Here is a 26,789-nt window from a genome sequence, read left to right on the forward strand (position 1 = left end):
AAAAAAAAAAAAAGAAGGTATAGTTCCTAATTATTCCTCTGCTTGTTGGGGTTGTCAAAGCAATGATCTCCTTCAAAATAATTCAAGGTAAGTCGTCTCGAGGTGCGGGAGGTGAAGGGTGTATGGAAACTCTGGATGCCTGCTGATATACTGACGAAAAGGAACGTTCTAGGTATATATAGAGATATCAAACAGGACCAGCGGTAAACTAAGCAGCGGATCCGCGCAAACGGACTCGGGGAGAAATTGAAGCCATGTTGAGGGGTTGAGACGGGTGTGCTGGTGGGTATAGCTTATATATGGATGGCGCGGAGTGACTTTGGGGACACTGGGTGCGTATTTCTTGGAAAAAGACAGCAGCGTCCTAAAGGTTTATGCCGGGTTGTACGGTACCGAAGCGTCCGTATGCACTGCTTGACCCAGCCGACGGCCGTCTCCAGGGGGTTTCTCGAGGTTGAAAGGCGCTGGTTGTCAAGCTATCCAAACCGTCAGCCAAGGGGGGGTTCTTCTTGCAGCCAACCGCCGGCCGTGCAGCGGCATCTAGGACAACCCCCAGACGCCCCGGCTAGCGAGCAGAACGCAAGCACACAACAGGGACCAGCTTACCGTCTCTCTTCCTGGCGTCTGTCTGATGATCCCAGGAGCAGAACTGCGCAGCCAACTCGACAACGCCGTGGAGCAGACAAGGGCCGAGTCTGCTAGTTCACTGGCTGTAGTTATATAGGTCGGCTAAAAAAAAGACTCGGTCGATCGCCAGCAGCGAGGCGGTGAGTGGCTGCTCGGGCTTGTTCCTGGCCACGACGAGGTCGCAGACGGGCTATCACTGTCGAGTCGAAGACGAAGATGAAGCTGCAGCAAGCGGGAAGAAGACGACGTTGGGGGATGCTGGAAGATGGTGACGGGGGAAGACAAAGGACGGAGTTTTTTATTCAGAGTGACCAACACTAGCCAGTTAACTAGCCAGTTAGCCAGTTAGTCAACCAAACTTGCTGGTTAGTGGCCAAGCGACGGCAACAATGCAAAGAAACACTTTTACAACAGCGGCCACAGTCAAAGAGCCAAAGCAGACACGGCCAGGAGGGGCTTGTTTGCTCTTCTGCTGCTGCTGGAGGGTGCAAGGGGGGCTGTTCCGTCTGCTCCGGCTGGTTTGTCGACTCGCTCTGCTCTCGCTGCTCCTCGGCCGTGATCTATAGCAGGACCCTACAAAGCGTATATATACATACCTCGAGGCCGGCGAACCCCTGAGAAGAGCAAGCAAACGACGTGACCGGAGCTGCTGCTCTGTTTGGCCCGCTGGCAATCCATGTTGCCATCCCATGTCTTGAGCCGGCCGCCAGAGATTTTCGACGGTGAAGCTCCGGATCCACCGCGAAGTACCTCGAGATACGAAAGATCGCATAGTGGCCTCGCGGGCGCCAGAGGTAGCTCGGGGTAGCCGACTTGCCGTCTCCAAGGCAAAGCGAGCTCAGGGTGATGTTCGGATCACAGTGTTCGAGCTACCAAAATACGTCATATTGCGCTTTGATCCCAATCTGCAGGTGGGATACACACGAAGCGGCGGGAGGGAAGAAGAGCTAAGAGGGATGCTGTGTTCGACCAGTTGCAAATATGCAAGAGACAGGGCTCGGAGCCGAGTATGCTGTGTGGAAGTAATAATTGAGCCAGGCAAGGGGGAGGGTTTGACAAAACCTCCTGCTCACTCTACATTGTTACAAAGCTCCCGGGCTGCATACGCCAATGTTTGCGGGATATGCAGGTGTGAACAGGGGCTCTTCTCTCGAGAGGATGCTCCTCCCTGGGTGGCTCTGACCACTACTAGTCAACAAGCACACCGTTAGCAACAGGGAACTAAGTGGGCTGTGACGCAGAAGATCCTGCTAGGGGGGTTGCTGAAGTGTCCGAACCACTTATCTGCCACTCTACCGGGTACTCAGTGCAGCATTTTGAGATGCTGTCTGTTTGCTCTGGGTAGTTCAAACGCCACTCGACGTATTTCGATTAGCCAATATTGTTGCCAATAATAATAGTTCAACCCTTGAAACTGGTAGCTATTATATATGGTTCATTAAATACAGAGATTTGCAGCCTTGGCCTTGGTCTAATCAACTTCCTGGTCACTGCCAATGGTTTCAGCATACGGAGGAGAGCTCTGACATTCGCTTGCTCCTTTGAATGAACAATTCATTTCCTGTACTCCGTACAACCACAAGAATATAGTATGAATGCTGCTCAACTACGGAGTACTCGAATAGCAATCCAGAAATGGTTGAATATCGCGGGATTGAAGACTCTCGAAGCTGCGGCCAAAGGGCGTCAACTTCCGATCTCGGATCGAAAACAAATAAAAAAAAGAAACCCCTGAACTAATAAAGTATTTAGACAACAGAGGAATACAAACGTTTGGATGTCCACGGATACTCCGTACAGGCTAGCACGGCGTTAAGTCATTCAGTGCTTTTCTGCTCTGTAGCCAGCTACGATTCTTGGAGAGAACGAGAAATTCCGCCGCCAGGAACAGACACAGACAGACCACCAAAAGACCAACTGCGAAGAAAAACACTGATTGACCCGGGAAAACAGCCTGCCACGAGCCTAGGAAGAAAGGGGAGGCTAGCCCTCCGATACTCTCCATGAACGTTAGAGCCGAGATGGCTTGGGAGGCGTTCGGCATGAACGAGACGAAGTGGCTCTTGAAAAACGCCGGCACCGCAAGCCCGGCAGCCGAGATTGCAACCGCCAGATACAGCTGGACAGCACTGGTTACTCGAGTCATAGCTACCAGGGCCGTCATTTGAATGCAGACAGCTGCTACAACCGTGTTTCGGTTGGCATTGTCGCTTGTAGTGGCCGACTGACGCCCCAGCAGTCTGGCAATTCCCGGCGCGATGTACACTTTCACCAGTATTTGGAGTGCGGCGCAAGCTGCTGCAACAGAGACTAGGAGACCATTCTCCAGGCTGGCAAAGTGAAAGCGGATAGAGGCGAAAACCATGATCACAGGGAAAAGATGGCCTTGAACGGCTGTGTACAACAGCAACGATAGGCCATAGGGGATGACCAGCGGGTTATCATAGAATGGTTGTAATGGTGACAGCAGAACCATCAACCTTGACTTGTCTGATACCCTTTCCTGGATGGACTCTGCATCTTCTGGCCCGGATGATACATGCTTTGCCGTGGGATTCGGTACGAACACCATCAGGTATACCATAGCGACAGCAAATATCGCCACTGCTGTGGTGAAACTGGCAGTATAGTTTTGAAAGACAGTAACAGCCATAGGCCCCACGGCTGTTCCTACCATATATAAGGCTAATGATGCCGCAATAAGGCGAGATGTCTCTGGTGCTGACGGCGAAGCAGTAGACACATAGATCGTGTTGAGGTTAAAATGAAGAAGATTGTCCGATGCGATGCCTTCAAAGAGCCGCCCTGATACAGCAATTGGAACGCTTCGAAGTGCCACTAGTTTTGTTCAAGACAGTCAGCTTTGATTCCGGTGTTTTCGTCCTACTTTCTATTTGAAGGTATGGGGAGGAGGAATCACCGCCAATAACCAGGCACAGGACACTCGCAGCTCGGCATACGATCCATAAAGCTAGGCCTGCTTTCAGCTGCGTCTTCACTAGATGCTCCAGTGGCCCTAAGATCAGGATCGCTACTGTATGTGCGATTCCATTGGCGATTGCTACCACTGCAGCATATGCACTTTGCTCGCCATCTTTGCAGGCTTTCGGATCAGCGCACAGCAGATTCGCGTAGGCATATATAGTTGTCGCTATCGTGGCTGCCATTCCCAAAGACGCAAATAATGATATCGGTAGAACTCGATAGGACACAGTATACTCATTTTGGGTATCATCTTCTTGAGGATGTGAAATATGCGGGTGGAGGTCTGACTCGGCCTGAGAGAGCAACGGTGCTCGTTCGTCGCAAGAATTGTCCATGGCTGTAAGACGACTTATGGCTCCTAATACCCATGGAAAATTATTCCATAGAATCAAGCAAAGAAACAGATAATGATAATATGTTGGTTTAGACCCCCAAACTTGCGCGGGTTGAATATACCATATTCTCGGCTGCCGGGCTGACCTGGCGGCGGCCGGCAACAACTCCCGAGGCTACTCTAATTAAGGAGCTTGTCCACAGTTTTATCCATGATGTTTCCGGTCGCTATTTACTATCCAAAGCAACATATTGTGACCGTTTGGTATTATCATTCACGATGTTGCAGTCGCTGACGACGATCGAGGCTGCCCTCCGCACAGTGCTCAGGGAATTCGACCAGCCTGACAACGCTGCATTACTCGCTTCACTTCGAAGAGTTGACCAAGGGGGTGATATAAGAGTGACATCAGCAGCAAACAATATCATTGACTTAGCAAATAAGGTCATTCAGACCCTTGAACCTGCCCATTTGGCACTCGCTGATCATTTGTTCGGTAAGCCGAGGCTTCGACCCCTTTCGACCAGGAACTCCCCAGAAGACTAAACGGACAAATAGAGTACCAAAATACCCAATGCCTGGCTGGAGCTGTAAAGTTGCGGATTGCTGACCACCTCTCTGATGGGTCTCTGAAATTGGAGCAGCTGGCTACAGCTAGCAAGGCTCGGCCGGATCGGCTTCGCCAGATACTTCGTCTCCTAGCTAACAACGGCATTTTTCACTATGATTCGGCCACCGACACTGTGCGGAACAACGAGGCATCGGAGATGTTGCAACAATCACATTGGACGCAATGGCAACGCTGGGCTAGTGTTTGTGGCCATGAGTTCTACGAGATGGCACGGGGACTTCCCCAGTCGCTGGATGAGGAGGCTGCTCGTGAGTAACCGCTCTTTAGATGACCGAACAAATTTCATCAATGTTCATTGCGCTAATATGGAATAGGTTCTCCGGCGCAGATCCATTATGATACGGATGAAAGTATGTTCAGCTTTCTCGAGAGCAATGGGACAATGGTTCGCCTACGGGAGTGTATGGGAGCGACGGCCATGGCGCAGACCCCTGGCATGGTCTCCGCATACCCATGGGGCGAGCTAGCGGGAACTACCCTAATTGACCTCGGAGGTGGCGACGGCTCCCTCATTGCCGCGCTACTTCGAGCATTTCCTGATATCCGAGGCGGCGTCTTTGATACACCTAGGGTACTACCTTTCCTCCAAGAGGCATTCCACTCACCGGCCGGAAAGTATGCAGACGTTGGCTCACGCATCTCTTCCGAAAATCTTATTGCAGGCGACTTCTTGACTGAAGTGGTGCCCGCGGAAGCATATGTTATGCGCTGGTGTTTGCATGACTGGAACGACGAACAGGCCCGAAAGATTCTTGAAAATATCCGTAAAAGCATCATCAAAGGTCCGGTAAGCCGGCTGGTGGTGCTGGAATCGGTGCTGGCCGATGGTAGGTGCAGTCGGATGTCTAGAATAGGGGATATCAATGTGATGGTTACTGCTGAACATGGCCAGGAACGTACCGAAAGTGATTGGAGAAGATTAGCTTCTTCATCTGGCTGGGAGATCGCAAGGATTGCTCCGCTGCCAGGCGCTTGGCCGTCGGCTATTGATCTGAGACCTGGGACCATCTGTCAAAGATGATGTGGCCACCAAGTGATGTCCTGGAATTATCAACCTCATTGCTCACAACTAGTAAAATAGATCTCTATTCCTGAACTTTCTTTTGCACGTCCGAATTATTCAAGATGAATTAGTAGTATTAAGCTGAGTCAAACTACTTTTGGCCGTAACATAGTCTCGACTAATAGTTAATAAACCAAGAGAATTCTGTGTGTTTGATATATATATTCTGAACCTCACACATATCTAACATATCTACCGTCTAATGCTACCTAAGTCCTATTTATAGCTGTATGATGTAGACTCCCCCGTCTCGGAACTCCTGAATATGGCATCAATCATGCGGTATCGAATCACAGCATCATCGAGTGTTACGATCCGAGACCTGTCGTTATCTAGCCACGCTTGGTACTCTGCTCCTTGAGATCCAGTGTTTTCCAGGGTGATCTCCTTCCAGTGAACTGGCCCCTCCCCGGAATCAGTCTCAAACAAGCAAGGCGGAATAGCATGAATCATCAAACTAGGACCTTCCATCTTTAGAGATCCTTTTTCTCCGGTAACAATCCACTGGAACAAATTCGGGCTGGTTGGTGGGTGTGAGTACATGCATATTGACGTTGGAATGTTTTGGTCTCCCATTTTACCATGGAGGGTGAACGTGTCCGGGGCATCATTGAATTGACCTGTCTTTGGGTTGCCTTGGGCATCTTTGAGAACTGGTTTCGGAAATTGCATACTGGTTTGGGCATTTAAAGTGGTAAATTCGCCAAGGAGGAATACCATGGTGTCGATGAGATGGCCACCGGCAATGGTCACGATGTTTGCACCTGAGAATGACCTGTTAGTCTGTCGTTCCTTTTGTCACACCGAACTCTGGCCGTTGGAATTGGGGAGGTTACCATTTTCTTTATCATGGGAATGCCTCTTGTCGGCGTGGAACTTTAGGAAAAGGTCATCAGTCACCACCAGGTTGGTAGCCAAGATCCGCCCTAGGGCCCCCGTCTGAATGATTTCTTTCATCTAAAGTCGCCTTGACCGTTAGAGAGGGTTATCTAGTACAATAATTCCAATGGTAGAGCCCATAAACTTACCTTCAGAACCTGAGGAGCAAGCCTCGTTTGAAGGCCGACCATGCTCTTGATCTGCTGCTCGCGGGCTCGTTTGGCCAACGCTTCAGCCTCCGCCAAGTTGGACGCAAAGGGCCATTCGACGTATATATCCTTGCCTGCATTAATAGCAGCCATCGCTAACTCAGTACGACGAGGGACCTTCACCGAGATAACGACCAAGTCAACGTCGGGATCTCTGGCTAGGTCGTCAACCTTATGGTAACCCTTCTCCCGCGGCAGGCCATGGGCGGCAGCAGCTGCCATGGCCTTTTCTGGCGAGGACATCGACAACGCAACGATTTCATAGTCTTTGCTCAATGAAGTCGTTGTTAGGGGTAGTTTGTGGATGAAATTGGTGCAATGACTGGGATCTGCCGACAGACCAACGATTCCGAGACGGATACGACTTGTCATGGTGAGCGATGTATGTTCCACAAAATTGCTAGAAAAACTATGTTGACCAACGGACCTTCTTGAGTAACTAACATGGCATTTGGGCCGTCTATAATAGTTATCGAACTGCGTTTGGTTTTGGTTGCCGTCGAGTCACCGGCCAGAATCTTCGGGCACCGAAGAAGCAACGGAGTATCAGCCTCGCACCTGAACCTCGCCACGTTTATTTCTTGCGTTTTTTATAGATTCAATCCCCTTTCCTTTTTCTAAATGGAGTAATTTTTGTGTCACTCGTCGGCTTTTGGGTATAGCAGGCGATCGGTTTTGTCAAAGTCACGGCAGTGCATTTTTTTCCCCCATCCCTGGCCTCGAGCACAATGAAAGCAACATCCCAAGGCACCATGTTGCGCCGCCTCCATCGTGCAGTGACACTTTCCTCTGAGAACAATGAAGCTGTCTCTGTTTGGATAAATGACGATATTCGCCCTCTGCCACCCTCCCGTCGCACCTGGTCGACTTTGACCTTTGTTGGATGGTGGTCGGTTTGGCAGCTCAGTCTCACCAACTGGCAGCTTGGCGCTGCCCTTGTTGCATCGTCGCTCTCCGTATGGCAGACCATGATAGCGGTCATATTGGGGAGAATCATTGCAGCAATCGTGGCTGTGATGATAGGATATATCGGGGCAGAGTGGCACATTGGATTCCCTGTCTATTCAAGGGTCATCTGGGGTATTTTTGTAAGTAGGATGAGGTTGGCAGTTTCAATTCATGCATTAATCTAACTTGCCGTCCCATTACCCAGGGCGCCATTGTCCCAACCGTGATACGTATCGGGCTCACGATCGTTGGTTTCGCCTTCCAATCATACACCGGCGGCCTTTGTGTGTCAGCCATTCTGGCGGCCATATTTCCTTCATTCAACAACTTGCAAAATACTCTCCCGGAGTCTGCACATGTAACCACCCAGCAAATAATCGGATGGGCGTTATTTAATATTATATCGATCCCAATGCTTTATCGTCGGCCCGAAAGGAGTGAAAAGCTGATGATAGGGATGAATGTAATATCTTTTGCTTCACTGCTGGGAATCATGATATGGTCCTTGACTTACGCCAAGGGAGCTGGGGACTTGATTCACCAAGCTTCAGATCTCCAAGGCAGTTCTGCCCTGGGGTTTGGCATTCTTCAAGGGACTACAACGGTAGTAGGGACGGTTTCGATTGCACTTAGTAGGCAAAATCCTTAGAGTGTATTCCCGCGATTTAGCTGCACAACAAGCTGACTTGATATACAGCTAGCCAGATGGATTTCTCACGGTTTGCGCGAAAGCCTAGCGATCAAGTTTTCGGCCAATGGTTCACATTCATCATAATTGGGTCTGTCATGCCGCTCTTCGGGTGCCTGACATCATCTGCGACGCAGAAGATATATGGGGAGCCTCTGTGGAACCCTCCTACCATCCTCGCAATGTGGTTGCAAAGGGATTATAGCTCAACGTCGCGAGCAGCGGCCTTTTTTGCTGGCCTCGGACTGGTCAGCTCCCAACTGGCCTTAACAGTTGTTGATAACGGTAAATTCTGCCCAAGCCATAAACCTGATGCTTTCTGACATAATGAATCTAGGGTATTCGGTTGGTATGGATCTCTCCGGGTTATTGCCAAGATATATCAATATCCGTCGCGGATGTTATGTTGGACTTATTCTTGGGATGGCACTCTGCCCCTGGGAGTTGCTTGCTTCTGCAAAAACGTTCGTCAGCGTCATATCCTCATTCTCAATTTTCATGGCCCCCCTTTGCGGAATCCACATCAGCGATTACTGGATTGTTCGACAGCGGCGTCTCAAACTCTCAGATCTCTACCACTCTAGACCCGATGGGATATACTACTATACCTCCGGAGTTAACTGGAGGAGTGCCATCCCTTGGTTGGTAGGATGGGTTCCATTGCTTCCAGGATTCATACATAGCATAAACCCTACCATCATGATGCCCGTCGGAGTTGATCGCCTGTATGCACTCGGTTTTCCCTATGGGCTTTTGGCATCAATGGCAGTCCATACTGTCATTAATATGGTATTTCCACCACCAGGAATTGGGGATATTGACAAAGATGATATATTTGGAACGTTTACGCCAACAGAAGCAACAAAAATAGGAGTTAGCCCATCGGGAGGGGCCGATGATAGCGATGGTAATTCCGCCCAGGGTTCCGGAAATGGGCCTGAAAAGGTTTAGATAGATAACCCCCATATTTGTGTTTGGGTCTGAAACAGACTGTATATATGTTGTCCATAAAAAATCAAACAAAATCTGCAAATAATGCGAAAGTGTAAATTTGCAATAGCTTTAACAGCATGCCCCTCGTTTTCATTCAGCAAATGTGAGTGCAAGATTGGATGCTCCGTTAACAAGCAACACTTTGCTCTGTATATTCACGGTGACCGAAGGCTGAGCCGGGAGAGAAGGCGGCTCGAACTTAGCAATAGAAGGGTTAGCAGGATTATGGAAACATTCATACGGAAATCCTTCCGGTCAACAAGTCATGCACTAAGATCGGGACCTGTATCATTGCTTTAAACAAAACAAATGCCGAGAAGCTTACTGAAAACCGTGGGCAATAGTAAGATATTTCAATGAAAAAATTAACCCGGTAGAGTTCAACCTAGGTGGTGCCTTTGATACCCCATAGATAACGATTTTGGTTGTGTAGACCGCTTTTAGTAAGGAAGCCTCATATTCTGTTTGAAGACATCAAAGAATATCTTTCGGCTATGCGTGACATAAATATTGACGTGTAACGGAAGCAATGGGGCGTAATCATACATAATACTGGCATATAAATGAATAGTAGGGTAAGCTCTTTGTCAAGCCCCCGCCCCCTTGACTACTCATCAACAGGCCCGGTGTGTGAGCCGCGTAAACATCGGCTACCGAGCGACCATTCTAGATAATCCTGCGGAGTTAGAACACCACGTTCAGTAAGCAGGTGGCCAAGTTTTGCCTATATATGGCGGACAAATGGTACACTCTGTGGCCTGCAGTCAAACACTCAAGAAATACCGTTAATCGTGATGAGCCTATTTCCACAATTGCTGTTGGAGCAGGTGGCAGCAGTCCTGGAGGTTGGCACTGAAGACCTGGAGCTTGGATCCGGGTTTATCAAGAATGGAGGAAATTCTCTCAATGCTGTTGAACTGGTAACACGTTGCCGGCAGCATGGGGTATCGTTATCCGTGGCCCAGGTTCTTTCGTGCAATAACTTGAACGACCTATTTGAACAATTCAAACCGTGTTCTAAACCTGATTACCGTCAAGTGAGAACTCCGTGCTTCTCTGACGATAGCGAAGATGATTCACCAGCATCACTGTCTTCCATCGAGTCTTCCCCACGAGCTACAACCCCGGTTCCGGCGGTAGAGATGTTAGCGGAGAAGGAAAAGGACAACACTATCAACACTGCTCTAACAATGCAAGAGCCGACCCTCGATGAACATGCCACGGAAGGACTCAGTGAAATGCAAGCCTCTCTCCTTCACGGCTCACTGAAGAACCCTGGGACCAATATAATTTATCACTATGAAACGTTTCTTGCAAGCATGATCCCACAGATGAAGGAAGCATGGAAGTCGGTGATAGAAGCGGAGCCAATTTTCCAGATACCAGCCATGGGCGGTGAATCGGATATTCCGGGTCAGGGCCAGTTTTCCTGGATGGAGGTCACAGTCGATTCAGAATTGGAGTATCAGAAGCATTTGCAAACCATGGGCCTTCCCTCATCGTTCTCATCTTCATTTAAAGTGGTTCACTTTCCAGGAAGAGACTCCGCATCCAGCAAGAGCACGATAATTTGGGCGGTTCACCATGCACTCATTGATGGTTACTCAGCTATGCTTTTATTCTGCAAAGTCCGCCGCATTGTTGCAGGATTATCTGCCCGCCCAAGCCCTGGTCCATCATTCAAACAGGTTGATAGACAAACTGGATTATGGCGTCAACAGCACAAGGAGGAAGGAGATGCATACTGGAGAAGACAGGCTCCTCAGCTTGAACAATCACAAGGAGACTTGCTGCTTCCAGCGCCTCCAAGTAAAGGAGATACTTCCTGTTCTGTCATAGAAAGCGAAGAGATTCATGTCATAAGCAATATTCCGGGAACACAACTGCAGGGGCTCGTCAGAAACCTGGGAATCACACCAGCCGCATTCTACTATGCAGCATGGGCGGTAGTCCTAAGCTGTTATACTGACTCAGACAGCGTCGTTTTTGGAGCGGTACTGGCGGGAAGAAACCTCCCGCTAGAAGGGGTTGATGAAGTAATAGGTCCGTTGGTCAACACGTTACCACTCTGTGTCAAGGTTGACCGAGATTTATCTGTCGAACAGTTCCTGAAGGCCGTCTTTACCCAGATAATGGAGTTGGCCGAGTACCAATGGACCACACCTGACAATGGCTATACCCGAAACTTCGCAACTGCAATGGCCTTACAAGTACCGGAACCGGAATGTCCAGGGGGAATACTACCAATAGAAGCTCCATACACACGCCAGACGACAGATGTGCCGCTTAGTATCAACGTGCAGCCAAATGGTGGAGCAAGATTTGTTTATCACACCTCAAAATATAGCCGGCGGGATATAGGGGGCGTTGGACGTCACTACCAACGCGCAATGCAGCTCCTTTTAATACCTCATCGGTCTATAAAAGAGTGTCTGCAAGGACTTCTGGGATGCGCTGATCTCGAGACACTGATGAACTTTGGGAACTGCCACTCCACCCTCACAACCACTATGGCAGTCCAAGACGACCTGGTAACATTATTCGAGTCAGCCGCTTCCAAGGACCCTGATGCAATCGCCATCCAGAAGGGCAGCCTCGAGATGACATATGGGCAGTTTGATGCACAGTCCAGCCGGGTAGCAAGCATATTGAGAGAATATTTATCTCCAGGTGATGTGGTTTGTGCCCATGCAGACCGCTCCTCTAACTGGATAGTTGGGATGATGGGAATCCTGAAGGCAGGGGGTGTCTATTGCGCAGTGGATGGCGGACTTCCCCAGGAAGCTCGAGATATCATATTTTCAGCTTCCGGAGCAAACATATTCCTTATTCCCTCAGAGACCAACAAGGGAGTTTGTCCGGCAGCCTGCAAAACTCTGCTTGTTACCGATGAATTGGTAACCAGGGACGAGGTTCCTCTACCTCATCGTCGTTCACCTCATCCAGAAGCCAATGCCTATCTATGCTTCACCTCTGGCTCTACTGGAAAGCCTAAGGGAGTGATGTGCAGCCATGAGGGCCTTGTGGCATTCCAACGGGATCTAGAAGTGCGGCTATTCGCACAGCCAGGGCACCGCGTCGCTCAGATAATGTCGGTAGCTTTTGACGGCAGTATCCACGAAATATTCTCCACAATTTGTTACGGCGCTACCCTCGTTTTGCAAAGCGGAGGGGATCCTTTTGCACATCTCAGCGATGTCGATTCTGCCATCTTGACCCCTTCAATGGCGCGTGTCTTAAACCCTGCGCACTATGATCGATTGAGTTCCGTAAGTGTATCTTCAAAAGATCTCCGTACCCGGAAGCAAAGTTTTCTAATGAAGGTATTTATCTAGGTTTATCTCGTGGGGGAGCCGGTTCCACAGGCTGTATGTGATCGTTGGTCCCAGGAGAAAGCGCTTTATAACATGTATGGGCCAACTGAGGGCACATGCGGCGCAACCATAAAACGCTTGTACCCGAGTCAAGCGGTAACAATTGGGCCCCCAAACCCCTCCACACGGTTATATATAATGAATCGACACCGTACTAGTACCCCCTGGCGTGATTGGCGAGATATACATCGCTGGTGTGCAGGTTGCTCGTCATTATATTGGAATGCCTAAGGAGACTGAGGAACGGTTCATTGCTGATCCCATACGCCGCATTGGAGAACGAATGTACAAAACAGGAGACCGAGGATACTGGTCTAGCAATGGCGACGTTGTTTGCTTAGGCAGAAATGACCGTCAGATTAAACTCCGAGGATTCCGCCTTGACTTGGACGACCTGGAAACTCGGATGGTTCGTGCCTCATCGGAAGTGACAGCTGTGGCTGTGGCTAGGCAGGGCAACCACCTTGTTGCAGCTATTCTTCCATCCACAGCTGATGTGAGTGCTTTTGCAGCGAGAATATCACAGGTTCTTCCTCCTTATGCAAACCCTCGCTAAATATTTGCCTTGAGAGAATTTCCAACAACAAAGGCAGGCAAGCGGGACTACATAGCCCTGGCCAAGATGAGCCTTCAGGCTTCTACACCCACAGGACGGCCGTTACGAGGGTGCCTGGAGGAGTTAATTGGCGAGGCATTTCGTTACGTTCTCCGACTCGAGCCTCAGGTTTCACTCAACACACATTCCAGCTTTCACGAGCTAGGAGGGCATTCGCTTCTGCAGCTGCAGCTCAAAATTCGCATAAGTCAGGTTCTAGGCCAACAGATTCCGCTCCGCCTAGTAGTGCAGCACGATCGCATTGAACAGCTAGCAGGGGCTATCGAGAAAAATGGCCCTGGGCTGCAGCTCCTCAGGCGAGACGAAATGGTTCTTGGGGAATCAAAGCTATCTCCAATGGAGTTAGAATGGTGGCATAAGTGCCAAGTGAACGAGTGTACATCCAGTTTCAATGTCAACTTTATTGCTAAGATGGATAGCAAGGTCATTAATCGGGTGCGTCTAGCCGATGCTTGCAACGATGTGATGGCTCGCCACCGGATTCTGCGGTCGCGCTATATATACTCTCGAGCAACAGGATCCGCTGTACGGCAGTATAGTCCACTACCACCCCGAGTGCGGCTGGTCAACAGCACTATCAACCCATGGATAGAGATTAATCGGCCGTTTGCATTGGCAAGGACGGCTCCCATTAGGGTTGTGATTTCTAAGTCCCAATTTATCTTAACCGTTAGCCATATTGTCGCCGATTTGACAACACTTCAGACGTTGCTGAGAGAGATATCTCAAAGATACCATGGGGAGCCTCTGCTTCCGGTCTCAATGACTTATATGAACACCACGACCTGGGGGAGTGTACCTAGCGACTGTGATCTAACTTTCTGGTCAGAAACACTGGGCCAACTTCCACCGACATCACATTTACTAGGACAGGAGGGGCGTAGGCGCGGGTATCGTGGAAAGTCCGCCTTCTGCGAAGTGCCTTCAGTGACATACCAAGGAATGAAGAGCCTCATCAGCCGGTCGTCCATTACAGGCCAGCAGCTGGCAATTGCCGCAGTGGCACTCTGCTTGGAAAGGCCTACTAAGGCTCCTGATGCCATAAATTCAACTGACATGGTCTTGGGTATTCCGTATATTAACAGGAAATCGCGTGATGAGCTAGATGTGGTTGGACTCTTCTTGGAACCATTACCAATCCGTATCAGATATACGGCGGATGGAAGTACCGACAAGGCAGAGTCATATCTTAAAGCAGTACAACAATCGGTGCAAGAGTCAGTGGGCCATTCAATTCACTGGGATCAGCTGTTAGAGCATCTTCAAGTGCGCACGTCAGCCCCAGATCATCCTTTGTTCGAGACCGTCGTTACGTTCCATGGCCGGGACCATTCGAATGGGCTAGAAATCTCCGCGCCAGGGTTTGAGACATGTTACACCTTTACTGATGGAGCCAAATTCCGACTACTCTGTGAGTTCAGTGCTGTATCAGAGGACAAACTGGTGTTGCGGATGGAGTATGACACGGACTGCTTTTCACTCGATGATATACATCTCCTGCAGACACGAATCCCGCTTGCAATCGCCCTTTTAGTCCAAGGAGTCCCCTATCCAGTGATCCGACAAAGGATAGCCAGCTTGTGTGATGCTCCTGTCGTCAAAGTCCTGCAACCAGACGTGGTGTTTGGGCTTCCTCTCTCCAGCATCTAGTCTGTCCTTCGGTTCACTCTGAGCCTGGGCATCGGGCTTTTGCCATCGCGGGAAAGAGTTAGTTATTTTCTTTTGTAGCGTTCTATCTGCTTTTTTATTTTTTCTTTTTCGCCTCTTCCTTTGTCTTCTTGGTAGCTTGCTGCAGGTGTCGTGAAGTTATATTTTTAGGTAGCTCTAATAGAACGTTGACTTGTTGTTTGTTCGTTGTCGTCGCTTTTTCCCCTTTTGGGCCCCGAGGAGCCAAGAAACCAACCACCACGTGACCGCCATTCGGCTAAATTCCCGAGTCAGCGTCGAGTTTGGCTCGCTTGAATATCTGGAAGCTGAGCAGCCAGGTGGCTAGTTTCGAGCCAAAGAGCCCGCCTTAGGGGAAGATATCCACCAGATGCATGGCCTTGGGCGCTCCACCGCCATCTGGACAGCATGAGAATCCCCGCAGGCGTCCTTCGGCTCTGGCCGCATAGAGACCCAGCAGCTTGGATACATCAGTCCGCCTGGGCTTGTTGGGGATCGCTTATACGTAGCGGCTATTTGGCAAAGAAGCGCCACCAGCTCTGCGACCCAAGCTACAACGTGGAGAGAAGCTTGATACCTCTCAGCTGGGCTTGCAACGTGGGACAATACTGCATGTTTGGCCCATAATTATGCAGTGACATACGGCGCTACCGCCATATCTGGAAGAAAAAGGGGTTGATCTTTGCTATCCTCGCAAAGAACGAAGTAGAAGAGCCAATGGCTAATTCTATCCCTGAAGCTGGTCGAACCTGGTATCTCAGTCTTGTTGTCAAGACAATAGATAAATACCCAGGTCTCCTCTTCCTTTCAACCTGATTGTTTCATACGATCATTCTAAAATATCCTCTTGGAATACCCCTCCCCTTAGTTGCCTACTCAGGACTATCTCTCAAACTTGTGGAAATGCGCTTGATTAACCTTTTACTCCTCGGTGGGTGAGCCCAACAACCGTATTTTAGCCTTCAAAGGCATTACCTTCTGTCATTCGAGAAGCTGCTTATGCCACTTTTACGTACAGCAACGGGGATTTCGACTGCTGCTTCTCACCCTGAGGAGAAAAATCAAAACCATTGTGAGAAGTGGTGCATAGCCAGTTTTGGTCCTCTCAGCGTTGGCTGTATTGCACTCGCCTCCAAGGGTAAAGGACCCTGTTATGAATGTGGCCCTGCAGCAAGAGAACCACTTTCCAAGCTGTTGTGCAACAAGAACTGTGTTCCAATCGGTAACCAGCACTGTGGTGGCTGTGGAATTACAGTATGCATGTTTCTATTCCGCAATATGCACGACTACTTATACCTAACTTTCATCTGATAGTGTGGAAATGGAAAATCGTGTCTGGGTGGACGATGTGTTTGCCCAGCCGGATCAACCATTTGCTCAGGTACATGCAAGAACTTGAGAAGTGATAACGAAAACTGTGGTGCATTTGGAACAGCGGTAGGCTTTCCAATTTATATCTGATTGCTATCATGTTGCTGATATCCACGTGTATAGTGCGGTAAGGGAAAAATTTGCTTTGGTGGGAAATGCATATGTCCGCCTGGGCAGATCGACTGTTCTGGATCGTGCAAAATTTTGTGGAATGACGAAAACAATTGTGGTGCCTGTGGTGCTTCGGTAGGTTTTACTGGAATTTTCTGGGGTTTGAAGCTAATCTTCTGGACAACAGTGCGGAAGCGGGAAGGCTTGCCATGGAGGCAGATGTGTTTGCCCCGGGGGATCTACTAATTGCTCCGGAAGTTGCAAGAATCTCAGGAAAGATAGTGAAAACTGTGGTGGCTGTGGGAAGGCGGTATGTCTCCTGCTGAATTTGAACATATTCACGTACAGCATCTAACCTCACTGGCTTTTATAGTGCAGTAATGGAAATATCTGCGATGACGGTCGTTGTGTGTGCCCAGCTGGGTCTGTCAATTGCTCTGGAGCGTGCAAAAATCTGAAGAGTGATAACCTTAACTGTGGTGCTTGTGGAAAAGCAGTGCGTATTCCATTTCTATCATTTAAACGGCTGCTAATAGACTCTAGTGTGGTAATGGCCAAACATGTGCGGACGGGGTGTGCGCATGTCCTTCTGGATCAACCAGTTGTTCTGGGAACTGCAAGAATCTACAAACTGATATTGCTAACTGTGGAACGTGTGGGAAAGCTGTAAGTCTAGATAGACAGCATTCCACCCTTGAACCATTACCCTTGGCCGGTAACTAATAGCCTCAATTACACAGTGTGCCCCAGGGCAAACTTGCCAAAATGGCCAGTGTGAATGCCCTCCCGGTTCGACTCTTTGCTCTGGAACTTGCAAAAATTTACTAAATGACAATAACAACTGTGGCACTTGTGGAGTTGTGGTATGCTGTATATTCTTTAAAACACATGCCGTGCTGATTGTCAATAACTAACTAACGCCGTACAGTGTGGAGCTGGGCAAACCTGCCAAAACGGAAAGTGTGAATGCCCCCCCGGTACAACCCTTTGTGCTGGAGCATGTAGAAATTTACAAAGTGATAACTCCCACTGTGGTGCCTGTGGAATAATTGTACGTCGGCTTTTTTTTTTTCATCCCCAGGGTCCTGCTTTCTACGGTCCTATTAACTAAATCTTTCGAATATATAGTGTCCTAGCCCGAAGATATGCCAGGGTGGGCAATGTGTCTGTCCTCAAGGAACCACCTTCTGCTCTGGGACATGCACGAATACCCAGACTGATCCCTTTAACTGTGGTAGATGTGGACTGTCGGTATGTCATATATGTCCTATACTATCTCCACAACCGTGCCACACTCTACAGTGCTAACAAGTTTGATTTATAGTGCGGTGGTGGCCATCTCTGCCAGGACGGCCGGTGTGTTTGTACGCCATCTGGTGGTCAATGTGATTTAGGCAATCCTGGTGCATGCTGCAGCCAAACATGCACCAATTTCCATCCTCCAGCGCCTCCAGTCTGTCTTTAGGAGTAGTCAATAGGCTCTTGATAGTCCTCTATTGCTGTAGTTAATTTAACATTTATGAGTTACTTTCCTCTAATTGGCATCTCACTTGTCACTATGCGAGTAGATAATGAGCACTTAAACGGTGATAATAAATATTTTCAATGCCTGAGTTAGTTATAGTTCTGTCAGCTATGAAGCGCCACTTGTTTCTTAGTTACCCCTGAGCACAAGTAAATATCCAGAATTTTGAGTTTAGCATTCTTTTAGTTATGACAAAATCCGCGGCGGAAGAAACAAAATATCAAGGCTATTGAAGGAGTTATGAAAATGGCAGGCACTGGGTTGAATTTCATGAATTACTTAAAGAAAGGCTTGATATCATCCTCCAGGGGCAGGATATGCCTGGAGTTGTGAGCTACGTCCTCGGCTGCCGCCAAAACGCGGAGAACATTACCGCCAATGACTCCGACCAGGTCATCAACACCAACGCCACGATCCAGCAGTTCCTGGATAAGGTCAGGGTACTTTGAGACATCTTCCAGTCCTCGCATCCCATGAGCCATTCCATCGAAATCGCTTCCTAAGCCGACGTGGCGGTAGCCGATCAGGTTGCCCACGTACTGGATGTGGTCAGCAACGTCAGACAGGGAGGCTTTGTCTGCACTCTCGCAGTTGGTGAACTCGGGATAGAAAGTTATCATTATGATCCCATCGTTCTTCTGAAGGGTCTTGAGGATGTCGTCTGGTACGTTGCGCGAGTGCGGGCATACGGAGTAGGCGGACGAGTGCGAGTACATGACCGGTGCCCGAGAGAGAGCCAGCACGGCACGCTGAGTCGCGAAGCTTGTGTGCGAGATATCCACGATCATCCCCAGCCGATTCATCTCAGCAACGATTGCTTCTCCGGCAGGTGAGAGGCCATTATGCTGGGGCGCAGAGGGGGCTTCACTGTCAGCGTAGTGGTTGTGGCATGTATGCGTGAGAGTTGCATATCGCACGCCGAGCCGATGATACATGCGCAGCACGCTGGCACTGGTGCCGATCTGGTGCAGTCCCTCGATACCGAGCAGGCTGGAAATCCTTCCTGGAGAGGTACGGAAGTTGTGCACGATGTCGGCTGCCGATGATGCAGGGACCAGATGCGCCGGGAAACGCTCGATCATGCGATGCACCAGGTCAATCTGCTGGAAGCTATCTCTGATTATCTCATGGTAGAGATCTTCGCTATCATTAACAGCGGTGTATGGGGTTCTCGGGCTGTGACATGTTAGTAAGTCTCCTCTCGGGGCCATGGGTGGGCTTCAGGGGGTCGTCTTACCATTCGACATAGGCACTCCAGAATTGGGCACCTAGCCGTCCTTGCCGCAGGCGTGGGAAGTCGACTTGGCCATACAGATCTCCCTGGCTGGTGAAGTTGGCCTGGTAGATGTGATTCTGATAATAGGCCCGGGTCCATATCGGAAAGTCATTGTGGCCATCTAAACAGCCATGTCAGTCAATGTAGTTAAACTAGTTATTTAACTAACTGGCTACCCAGTTGATTGATGTGTCTAAGGGGCCATGGTGGATTTGATGCCATACCAGTCAAAGGAGCCTGCGCCAACACCTGTTCCAAGGGACTCAGATGCGATGTGCAGTTTCTCGAATATGTGAATGCTCCAGATCGTAGGAGTACAGACGCCGCTGATAATAAAGCAAACGCGACCAGCGAGGCGTATGTTATCTGTCGCTTCCGGCTTCTACCACCCACCACCAGGCCTGAGCGAAGAGCCAGCCGCTCGATATCAATCTTTTCGTCCATTATTGATGTAAGCAGAGTCTTGGTGCTTAACATGCTCAACTAACTATCGAACGACGGCATATATATGCGAACAATCGCTCTTCCGGTTGCGGTGTTACAAGCCAACATGGCCGTGGACTTACGGTGGCCGATGCCATTGTTACGGCCTCCGGGGAATCAAAACCAGCCTCTCCACGATCGCCTATAGTTGGGAGCAAGGCGCTGTTACTTTGACTACTGAGCCATATTCAATCAAAATCCGCTTTGCAAACATGATGGGTATCCTTACTACAGATGCTGCCTTGCCAATTCTCGCTGTCGCGGCTGGTGTGATCTTTTTCATCACATCACCACTGACTCGAAATTTTGCAGCTGGAGTCTTGTCCGTGTTTCTGGACGTAAGTATCTTCTAGCATGTTAGGATATTCAGAGATTCTAACATTCTACGCAGAAATATCTTCGCTGGCGCTACCCTATCCTGTCCACGGACGGCAAACGTCTCCTTCCCACTTGCCCCTACCAATGGCCTAATGGTCAAGGAGATGTCGCCAAGTTCCTCCAAGGTATTGAGAACTGCGATTTGTGGGAAAAGGAGCATGGAGAGATCTATCGAATCTGGTCAGGCATGAAATCGGAAGTGTATGTACTCGCAGGATCTTCTGGTTATGTACTACCTACCTGTTTACTGACTCTAAACAGCGTCCTCACTCAGCCACATCAGCTTCAAGCTGTCTTCAGGGACTCCAACAAACACTCCAAGGCGGAAAACAACAATTCTGGCTATCTTATGAGCGAGCTCCTCGGTCAGTGTGTTGGACTAATTAGCCGTGATCGATGGAAAGCCCTCCGCGCTGTGACGGAAGTCCCGTTCCAGCATGATAAAACTGGTTCCTATGTGGACTTGGTTTTACGCCATACGCAGCAGCACTTTGATGAACTGAGCACTTCCGGTGATTTGAAATATGGACGCATCCAGCCAGCCCAGGACCTGAAGATGCTCCCGTTCTGGATTGTGGCTGAGATATTCTACGGGGAATGCGACGCTGCCATGAGAACGGAACTACAGGAACTATGTGTCATCCGTGAGAGGCTGTGGAAGAAGATGATACAGGGCGGCCTTGTGCGCTGGAACTGGTCTCGATACTTGCCTACTGCCACAAACAGAGAACTCACCCAATTCAAGCAGCGCTGGAGGGCTTTCAACCAAAACGCTTATGAGAGAGCATGCAGACAAAGCAACCGCGGTCTTCCCATTGTGTCTATGACTGAAGCTGCCGGTTCCGGTTCCATCTCTCTGGAGCAGCTATACCAGACAATTAATGAAGCCCTCTTTGCCAATTTGGACGTGACAACTGGTGGCATCTCCTGGAATCTCGTCTTCCTAGCTAGCCATCCAGAAATCCAGGAAAGGGTTCGAGCTGAAATACTAGCCACTGAGAACCGCGATGCATACCTTGCTTCGTCGTCAACCTTGCTCGCAGCTTGTGTATCTGAATCAGCTCGCCTCAAGCCACTAGCTGCATTCACAGTTGCACAGTCCCCTCCTTCTGATCGTACTGTTGGAGGATATTGCATCCCCGCTGGAACGAATATTGTTGTTGATACATACGCCCTAAATATCCGCAACGAGTTTTGGGGTGAAGACCGCAAGTCATACCGGCCAGACCGCTTCCTCGAGCGTCGTGCTACGGAGCTACGATACCAGTACTGGAGGTTTGGATTTGGTCCACGGCAGTGTATGGGCCGGTATGTGGCAGACCTAGTTATTCGGACCCTTCTAGCACATCTGGCAATCAACTACAAACTTGGCTGCCTAGAGTCATCTGCTAAGGATGATGGAAAATGGAAAAGAGACCTAGAGTCTTGGATTACGCTCCCTGATATGCAGCTCAGGTGTGTAAGGCGGGAGAACCTCTCCACTTAGAATGTACACAGACACGATGTTTCCGTATGTTTCTATCAGAATTGAATACAACAGCTTGAATATTCCTTATGACGACAAATTCCACTAGCATTCCAAGATCATCTATGAAGTTCTTCTAGTTACATCTTTAATTTTAATGTCCCAAAGTAGGAGCACGCTCCAAGACTCGTTTAATTGCAGGCCTGCTCAGCATCCGCTCTCCCCAGCGTTGAATATGTGGCCAGTCCTTGACGTCTACTCCAAAGAAGCTGAACATCCAAGGCATCGCAAACGGGAAATAGGACAAATCTGCTACTGTTGGGCGGTCTTTCAGCGCGATGTAGTCCTGACCTGGCTCTTTTAGCCTCTTTTCCAAGATATCCCACTGTCGAATGGTATTTGCATGCAGCCTGTGAAAAGTCAGTCGCTGAAAGCAGATAAATAGCTGAACTATACAGACTCACTTCTCAATTGTACGGGGGAGTTCAATTGGATTAGCCCTAGTGGGATACCCTTTCTTGAAGTAAAGCCAGTACTTGGCCGTGGGACTGCGCCGTTATTAGTTGTGGGAATGATAGAAATAATGATAGCCGTGGTAATGGGAGCATACCCTAGGGCGGCAGTCTGATATGCTGTCCATGATAAGATGGCCCCCTTTTCAGCGGCGGTGCGACCAGTCCAGAAACCATCAGTGTCAAAACGATCGGTTAGGTACTGCAGACAAGCGGTGCTTTCAAAGACAATGACTTTCTCCTTGGTGACTGGATCTTGGTCCTTGAGACTGGGAACGTATCTCTCTGGATGGATGCTGTAGAACCATTCATCGCGGGTGTCGATGACAGAAAGGACATGCGGGAACTGCAGCTCTTCTGCCAGAATGAGGGGCTTCATATAGTTGATATAAGAAGTTTGGTCGGCTATAGAACGACCCCAGCATAAGCATAGGCTCAAGGATAAAAGGAACGAAATTCACCTTTGATAATGTAGATGATAACCCGGCCGTCGTAGTCCATATCACCCATTACGACTTCTCCATTAGTGGTAGCCATGCTGAATATAATAAGGTATTGTTTAGATAGATACCGAGATTTAGAAGAGTGAAATGAAAAATATCAGGTGAATTCATACACGGCTTATATACCTGCTCTATATACCAGTTCGACTAATACTGCCCGAGATATCACTATCCCCTCGGCCACCGGAGTCATGCGGTCTATGCCTTCCAGTCGGCCCTTGGCCGGAGATCAATAGCACAAACCCAGGACCGTCGTAGGGGATAGATCTTGGAGATTTCCCATCCTGAAGCTGCAGCAAGTTCCTGCCATTGCTCTTCGGTGCGCTCCTGTCCATTGGCCGTCATCACCATGTTGATATCGCCGTATCTAGAGAGACGCCCGTATTGGCCATCGGACAGGATTGATTCCAAAACAACCAAACGGCTGTCTGGGCCTGGAATCAGAGCCGCACGAATGCAGCGTAGAATGGTAATTACGTCCGGATCCTTCCAGTCGTGAAGAACCCATTTCATGGTATACACTTCAAACGAGGGTACAGACTTGAGGAAATCTCCTCCGATGAGGTTCTCGCGGGGAACACGCTCTCTGAGGTCATAGTAGGCACCATCGGAGTTGTGGAAGAGAGTAGTGGCATGTTCAATGGTGCGAGGAAGATCCAGGATCGCCCCCTTCAGGTCAGGATATTCACGAAGCAGGGACACTAGGAATCCACCACCGCCACCGCCGACATCCAGCACTGTCCGGGAACCGAATTCATGCCAGGGGTAATCAGCGAGGATGCCAGGTGCTTGGGCGATAGCACCTCCACCAAGCGTTCTATGAAGGCGTGGCAACCAGCCTTGTGCCTGGAAGTAGGTGAACATATCATCAGAGGTATTGAAGTTGATTTGGGCTCCCCATTTCTTCTCGTCACGGCGAATGGACTGGGGGATTCCTCGAGCAATGTCATAAAACTCGTTGCCGTAGAGGTCGACCCAGTTGTGCCACTGTGTCCAATGGGTGGTATGGAGGAGGGCTGAGATACGGTTATTGCGGTACCGATGCGACGCTGGGTCGTACTCAAAGATATGGTTGTTGTGTAAGACATGCATGATCTGTTGCAGTCTGTCTGGGTTTGCTTCACTAGCATCTGCCAGCTCGGCTATAGTCAAGCCTTCTTCTCCGGCATTTGCAAGGATATCAACGAGTTTCAGCTCAACGGCAGCACAAAGGCACTTGGTACTGACGTATCCTACGAAAGATTAGCACTTGGAAGATAAATATGAATAAAGAGATGAGTGACTTACCAAGGAAGTGGTCGGCGAGGACTAGATGGCCAGGCTCAAGGAGCTGTTTAGTCTCGTGTAGGATGTTGATGGCCTTGCCAGCGAGGACCTCAACAGCAGAGTCTGGCAGATCTTTGTCTGTGTGGAGGGTTTGAAGCAAGCCCCTTTGGCCATTTTCCAGAAGAGCATTCCGAGTTGCCTCGACCTGGCTGATCAGGGTCTTTAGAGTAGATTCAAGAGAGGATCGCTCAACGGCGGTTATTGCGGGATTGGTGATTGCAACCATGGTTATTGTGATATGTGATGCTGATTGTTGATGGGGTCTGATCAAATCAACCGATTAGGAGGCACCGAGCCGGCCAAAATATAGTCTTCCTTTTCCTGCCAGGTGTACGGCTGCTGGATCCCTTCGGCGATGCACCGGAGACCGAAGCGCCATGGGGCAAAAGGAGAGCGAACCTGGCCATATAACTAATAAGGCTGGTTAAAAGGGCCAATTTCCAAGGGAGGGAAGAAAGGAAAAAGGGCAGGTGTTTTGATATTGGATATCATGGATGAATCGGAGTTACCAGCGGATGTTTTGATCATTGGCGGCGGGCCTGCAGGCTCAAATGCAGCATGGGAGCTAGGCAAAGCGCACCACCGAGTGACTCTTTTTGTTGGAGATAAGCCTGTCTCCAGTCCTGGTAGTGAAGCAGGGGAATCCTCACTGCCGGCCGTGCTTAAGAACCGCGAGCTCTTCCACCTATTCCAGCAAGAAACGAGCAAAACACTGCCGGTCACAGTCGAGAGAAAGAGAATAACAGAAGTGAGGCGCCTACCAAACGGTCTGTTCGAGGTGGAAGATGCCGGTGGGAATGTCTGGCCCGGCAGACTCCTTATCCTGGCTGACGGTGCAGAAGAAGTCATGCCTGATATCGCTGGGTATCAAACCTGCTGGCAGCAGCAACGAATGTATGCCTCTCTACCTCTCTCACAATCGTCTTCATATCATAATCCACCGTCCTGTATACTGATCAAACTAGACTGATGCATCCGTCTGAAGGGAAGCACGGCCGGGTCCCCGTCGCCGTCCTGGCCGTGGGCGACCTGGCTGAGCTGACCATGGCCCTCCACGCCGTCTGGCAGATCCGCCAGTACGCCTCTGCTGTACGGGTCTACACACATGGAGACCCCGAGCTGGCCCAGGAGCTGCTGTCTCGAGTGTCCCCCGATGCAGCGATCACCGTCGAATCCGCGTACATCCAGGAGATCCAGCCGGACGCCGACTCATCCCACGGCGTCACCGTCCAGCTCGACGGCGGGAAGAGTGAAAAGGCGTTCCTCTACCACCGCCGGGCCGCACAGCTCAAGGGCAACGACCCCTTTGCCCGCCAGCTGCGGCTCGAGCTGACCGAGTCAGGGGCTATACGCATCTCAGCGCGAGTCCCTTACATGACGAGCATGGACGGGGTATATGCCGGCGGCGACTGCGCATCTCTGGGTCAGCGGACGCTCTTGAAGGCCCTGGCCATGGGCGAGGGAGTCGCAGCGGCCGTAGCAGCCCGTCTGGAGCGCGGGAGATGGAAGAATCTGGCGTACGAGGAGGAGAGCTGCCCCTGAATGCGATGCCATCAGGATACCGAGCCCATCATAGACATCCAACTCCATAGATAGTAGCTGTTAGCTGTTAGCTGCCATGCATAGACCGGCGAGATTTAACTGGCTCTGGACCACCCATGCCGACCTTTTTCTTTTTCTCCGTCTTCTTTATTCTCTTTGGTGCTTTTGCTCCCCGCGTCGGCCGCCGGTGGTGAAGTTGAAGCTGGAGCCGCATCGTGATATCAACATATAAAAGGCGCCCAACGCCCTTGTAGGCTCTCAACAACCCACGATAACGACATAGATTCACCATCGTCAGCTTCAGAATAAACAGCAATGGCCACTCTCTTTGACTTCTCATCGTCGGCGGCGGCCCAGCCGGCCTCGCAGCTGCTCTGGGCCTCTGCCGCGCCGTCCGCACCGCCGTCGTCTTCGACTCGCAGGCCTACCGCAACAGCCTGACGGAGCATATGCACAACGTCTCGACCTGGGACCACTCGCAGCCCCGGGACTACCGCGCTGCTGCCCGCCGCGAGCTCACCGAGGGCCGCTACAACACCGTCACGCTGGCGGACGTCGCCCTGCGCAAGGTGTGGCAGCTGGACTCGGGCGAGTTCGAGGCCACCGACGCCGCCGGGAAGGTCTGGAGAGGCCGCAAGCTGGTGCTGGCGACGGGCGTCAAGGACGAGATCCCAGACCTGCCTGGATACGCCGACTGCTGGCCCAAATCTATGTACGTGGAGAGTCCCCCTCCGTTGCGAGATAGTTACCTTTCTGTGCTAACCGGCTGTTGAGCTACCACTGTCTCTTCTGCCACGGCTTCGAAGAGCGAGGCGCCGACTCCGTGGGCGTCCTGGCCATCGGGCCTACGGGCAACCCCAAGCCCGCTGAGCATCTCGCGCGGCTGGCACACAACCTGGCGAAGACGGTCACCATCTATACGAACGCAAACGACGAGCTGGCCGAGCAGCTCCGCCCGGCCGTCGAGAAGGACCAGTGGCTCAGCCTGGACAACCGGCCCCTGAAACAGCTGCACAAGACGGACGGCATCCCCGTCAAGGTCGAGATGCAGGACGGGACCAACAAGACGGAGGGCTTCCTCGTCCACGCGATGAAGACGACCCCGGTGCTCGGGTTCGAACATAACCTCAACCTGGAGCTGTCTCCCCAGGGCACCGAGTTCAAGACCACGCAGCCCTTCAGCGAGACGACCACCCGCGGCTGCTTTGCTACCGGTGACTGCGGCATGCCCATCAAGGCCGCCAGCATGTCGATGAGCCATGGATCTCTGGCCGCGGTGGGCGTC

At 50.4% G+C, this 26,789-nt stretch overlaps 12 protein-coding genes across 12 annotated transcripts; 6 read left to right on the plus strand and 6 right to left on the minus strand.

Moving 5' to 3' along the window:
* Nucleotides 1-2,530: 2,530 nt before the first annotated feature.
* On the minus strand, nucleotides 2,531-3,947 carry TRV_06052 (uncharacterized protein; the record flags this gene model as incomplete). The annotated part of the gene is made up of 2 exons (XM_003019808.1): nucleotides 2,531-3,465; nucleotides 3,515-3,947. Coding segments are annotated over 2 exons (1,368 nt in total), but the record flags the coding sequence as incomplete, so codon positions are not given.
* Nucleotides 3,948-4,225: 278 nt separating this feature from the next.
* Nucleotides 4,226-5,598, plus strand: TRV_06053 (uncharacterized protein; the record flags this gene model as incomplete). The annotated part of the gene is made up of 4 exons (XM_003019809.1): nucleotides 4,226-4,442; nucleotides 4,505-4,825; nucleotides 4,892-5,404; nucleotides 5,432-5,598. The coding sequence occupies 4 exons, from the start codon at nucleotides 4,226-4,228 to the stop codon at nucleotides 5,596-5,598; spliced, it is 1,218 nt and encodes a 405-aa protein (XP_003019855.1).
* Nucleotides 5,599-5,856: 258 nt separating this feature from the next.
* Nucleotides 5,857-7,100, minus strand: TRV_06054 (dimeric dihydrodiol dehydrogenase, putative; the record flags this gene model as incomplete). Its single annotated transcript, XM_003019810.1, has 3 exons — nucleotides 5,857-6,404; nucleotides 6,477-6,597; nucleotides 6,669-7,100. 3 exons carry the CDS (start codon nucleotides 7,098-7,100, stop codon nucleotides 5,857-5,859), a joined length of 1,101 nt encoding a protein of 366 aa, XP_003019856.1.
* Nucleotides 7,101-7,456: 356 nt separating this feature from the next.
* Nucleotides 7,457-9,315, plus strand: TRV_06055 (NCS1 allantoate transporter; the record flags this gene model as incomplete). Its single annotated transcript, XM_003019811.1, has 4 exons — nucleotides 7,457-7,816; nucleotides 7,882-8,308; nucleotides 8,374-8,649; nucleotides 8,702-9,315. The coding sequence occupies 4 exons, from the start codon at nucleotides 7,457-7,459 to the stop codon at nucleotides 9,313-9,315; spliced, it is 1,677 nt and encodes a 558-aa protein (XP_003019857.1).
* Nucleotides 9,316-10,151: 836 nt separating this feature from the next.
* TRV_06056 (uncharacterized protein) lies at nucleotides 10,152-13,287 on the plus strand (the record flags this gene model as incomplete). The annotated part of the gene is made up of 3 exons (XM_003019812.1): nucleotides 10,152-12,626; nucleotides 12,668-12,725; nucleotides 12,890-13,287. The coding sequence occupies 3 exons, from the start codon at nucleotides 10,152-10,154 to the stop codon at nucleotides 13,285-13,287; spliced, it is 2,931 nt and encodes a 976-aa protein (XP_003019858.1).
* Nucleotides 13,288-14,289: 1,002 nt separating this feature from the next.
* Nucleotides 14,290-14,997, plus strand: TRV_06057 (uncharacterized protein; the record flags this gene model as incomplete). Its single annotated transcript, XM_003019813.1, has 1 exon — nucleotides 14,290-14,997. The coding sequence occupies one exon, from the start codon at nucleotides 14,290-14,292 to the stop codon at nucleotides 14,995-14,997; it is 708 nt and encodes a 235-aa protein (XP_003019859.1).
* Nucleotides 14,998-18,294: 3,297 nt separating this feature from the next.
* On the minus strand, nucleotides 18,295-19,739 carry TRV_06058 (uncharacterized protein; the record flags this gene model as incomplete). The annotated part of the gene is made up of 3 exons (XM_003019814.1): nucleotides 18,295-19,162; nucleotides 19,257-19,416; nucleotides 19,520-19,739. The coding sequence occupies 3 exons, from the start codon at nucleotides 19,737-19,739 to the stop codon at nucleotides 18,295-18,297; spliced, it is 1,248 nt and encodes a 415-aa protein (XP_003019860.1).
* Nucleotides 19,740-19,990: 251 nt separating this feature from the next.
* Nucleotides 19,991-21,642, plus strand: TRV_06059 (cytochrome P450 oxidoreductase GliC; the record flags this gene model as incomplete). Its single annotated transcript, XM_003019815.1, has 2 exons — nucleotides 19,991-20,116; nucleotides 20,170-21,642. 2 exons carry the CDS (start codon nucleotides 19,991-19,993, stop codon nucleotides 21,640-21,642), a joined length of 1,599 nt encoding a protein of 532 aa, XP_003019861.1.
* Nucleotides 21,643-21,775: 133 nt separating this feature from the next.
* Nucleotides 21,776-22,670, minus strand: TRV_06060 (glutathione S-transferase GliG; the record flags this gene model as incomplete). Its single annotated transcript, XM_003019816.1, has 3 exons — nucleotides 21,776-22,031; nucleotides 22,082-22,538; nucleotides 22,595-22,670. The coding sequence occupies 3 exons, from the start codon at nucleotides 22,668-22,670 to the stop codon at nucleotides 21,776-21,778; spliced, it is 789 nt and encodes a 262-aa protein (XP_003019862.1).
* Nucleotides 22,671-22,834: 164 nt separating this feature from the next.
* TRV_06061 (O-methyltransferase GliM) lies at nucleotides 22,835-24,188 on the minus strand (the record flags this gene model as incomplete). The annotated part of the gene is made up of 2 exons (XM_003019817.1): nucleotides 22,835-23,868; nucleotides 23,924-24,188. The coding sequence occupies 2 exons, from the start codon at nucleotides 24,186-24,188 to the stop codon at nucleotides 22,835-22,837; spliced, it is 1,299 nt and encodes a 432-aa protein (XP_003019863.1).
* Nucleotides 24,189-24,452: 264 nt separating this feature from the next.
* Nucleotides 24,453-25,504, plus strand: TRV_06062 (uncharacterized protein; the record flags this gene model as incomplete). Its single annotated transcript, XM_003019818.1, has 2 exons — nucleotides 24,453-24,856; nucleotides 24,928-25,504. The coding sequence occupies 2 exons, from the start codon at nucleotides 24,453-24,455 to the stop codon at nucleotides 25,502-25,504; spliced, it is 981 nt and encodes a 326-aa protein (XP_003019864.1).
* Nucleotides 25,505-25,571: 67 nt separating this feature from the next.
* TRV_06063 (uncharacterized protein) lies at nucleotides 25,572-26,765 on the minus strand (the record flags this gene model as incomplete). Its single annotated transcript, XM_003019819.1, has 3 exons — nucleotides 25,572-25,666; nucleotides 25,794-26,185; nucleotides 26,254-26,765. 3 exons carry the CDS (start codon nucleotides 26,763-26,765, stop codon nucleotides 25,572-25,574), a joined length of 999 nt encoding a protein of 332 aa, XP_003019865.1.
* Nucleotides 26,766-26,789: the final 24 nt, after the last annotated feature.

This window comes from Trichophyton verrucosum, assembly GCF_000151505.1.
Source record: "Trichophyton verrucosum HKI 0517 chromosome Unknown contig00668_1.f1.exp, whole genome shotgun sequence".
In the NCBI taxonomy this organism is placed as follows: Eukaryota; Fungi; Ascomycota; class Eurotiomycetes; order Onygenales; family Arthrodermataceae; genus Trichophyton; species Trichophyton verrucosum.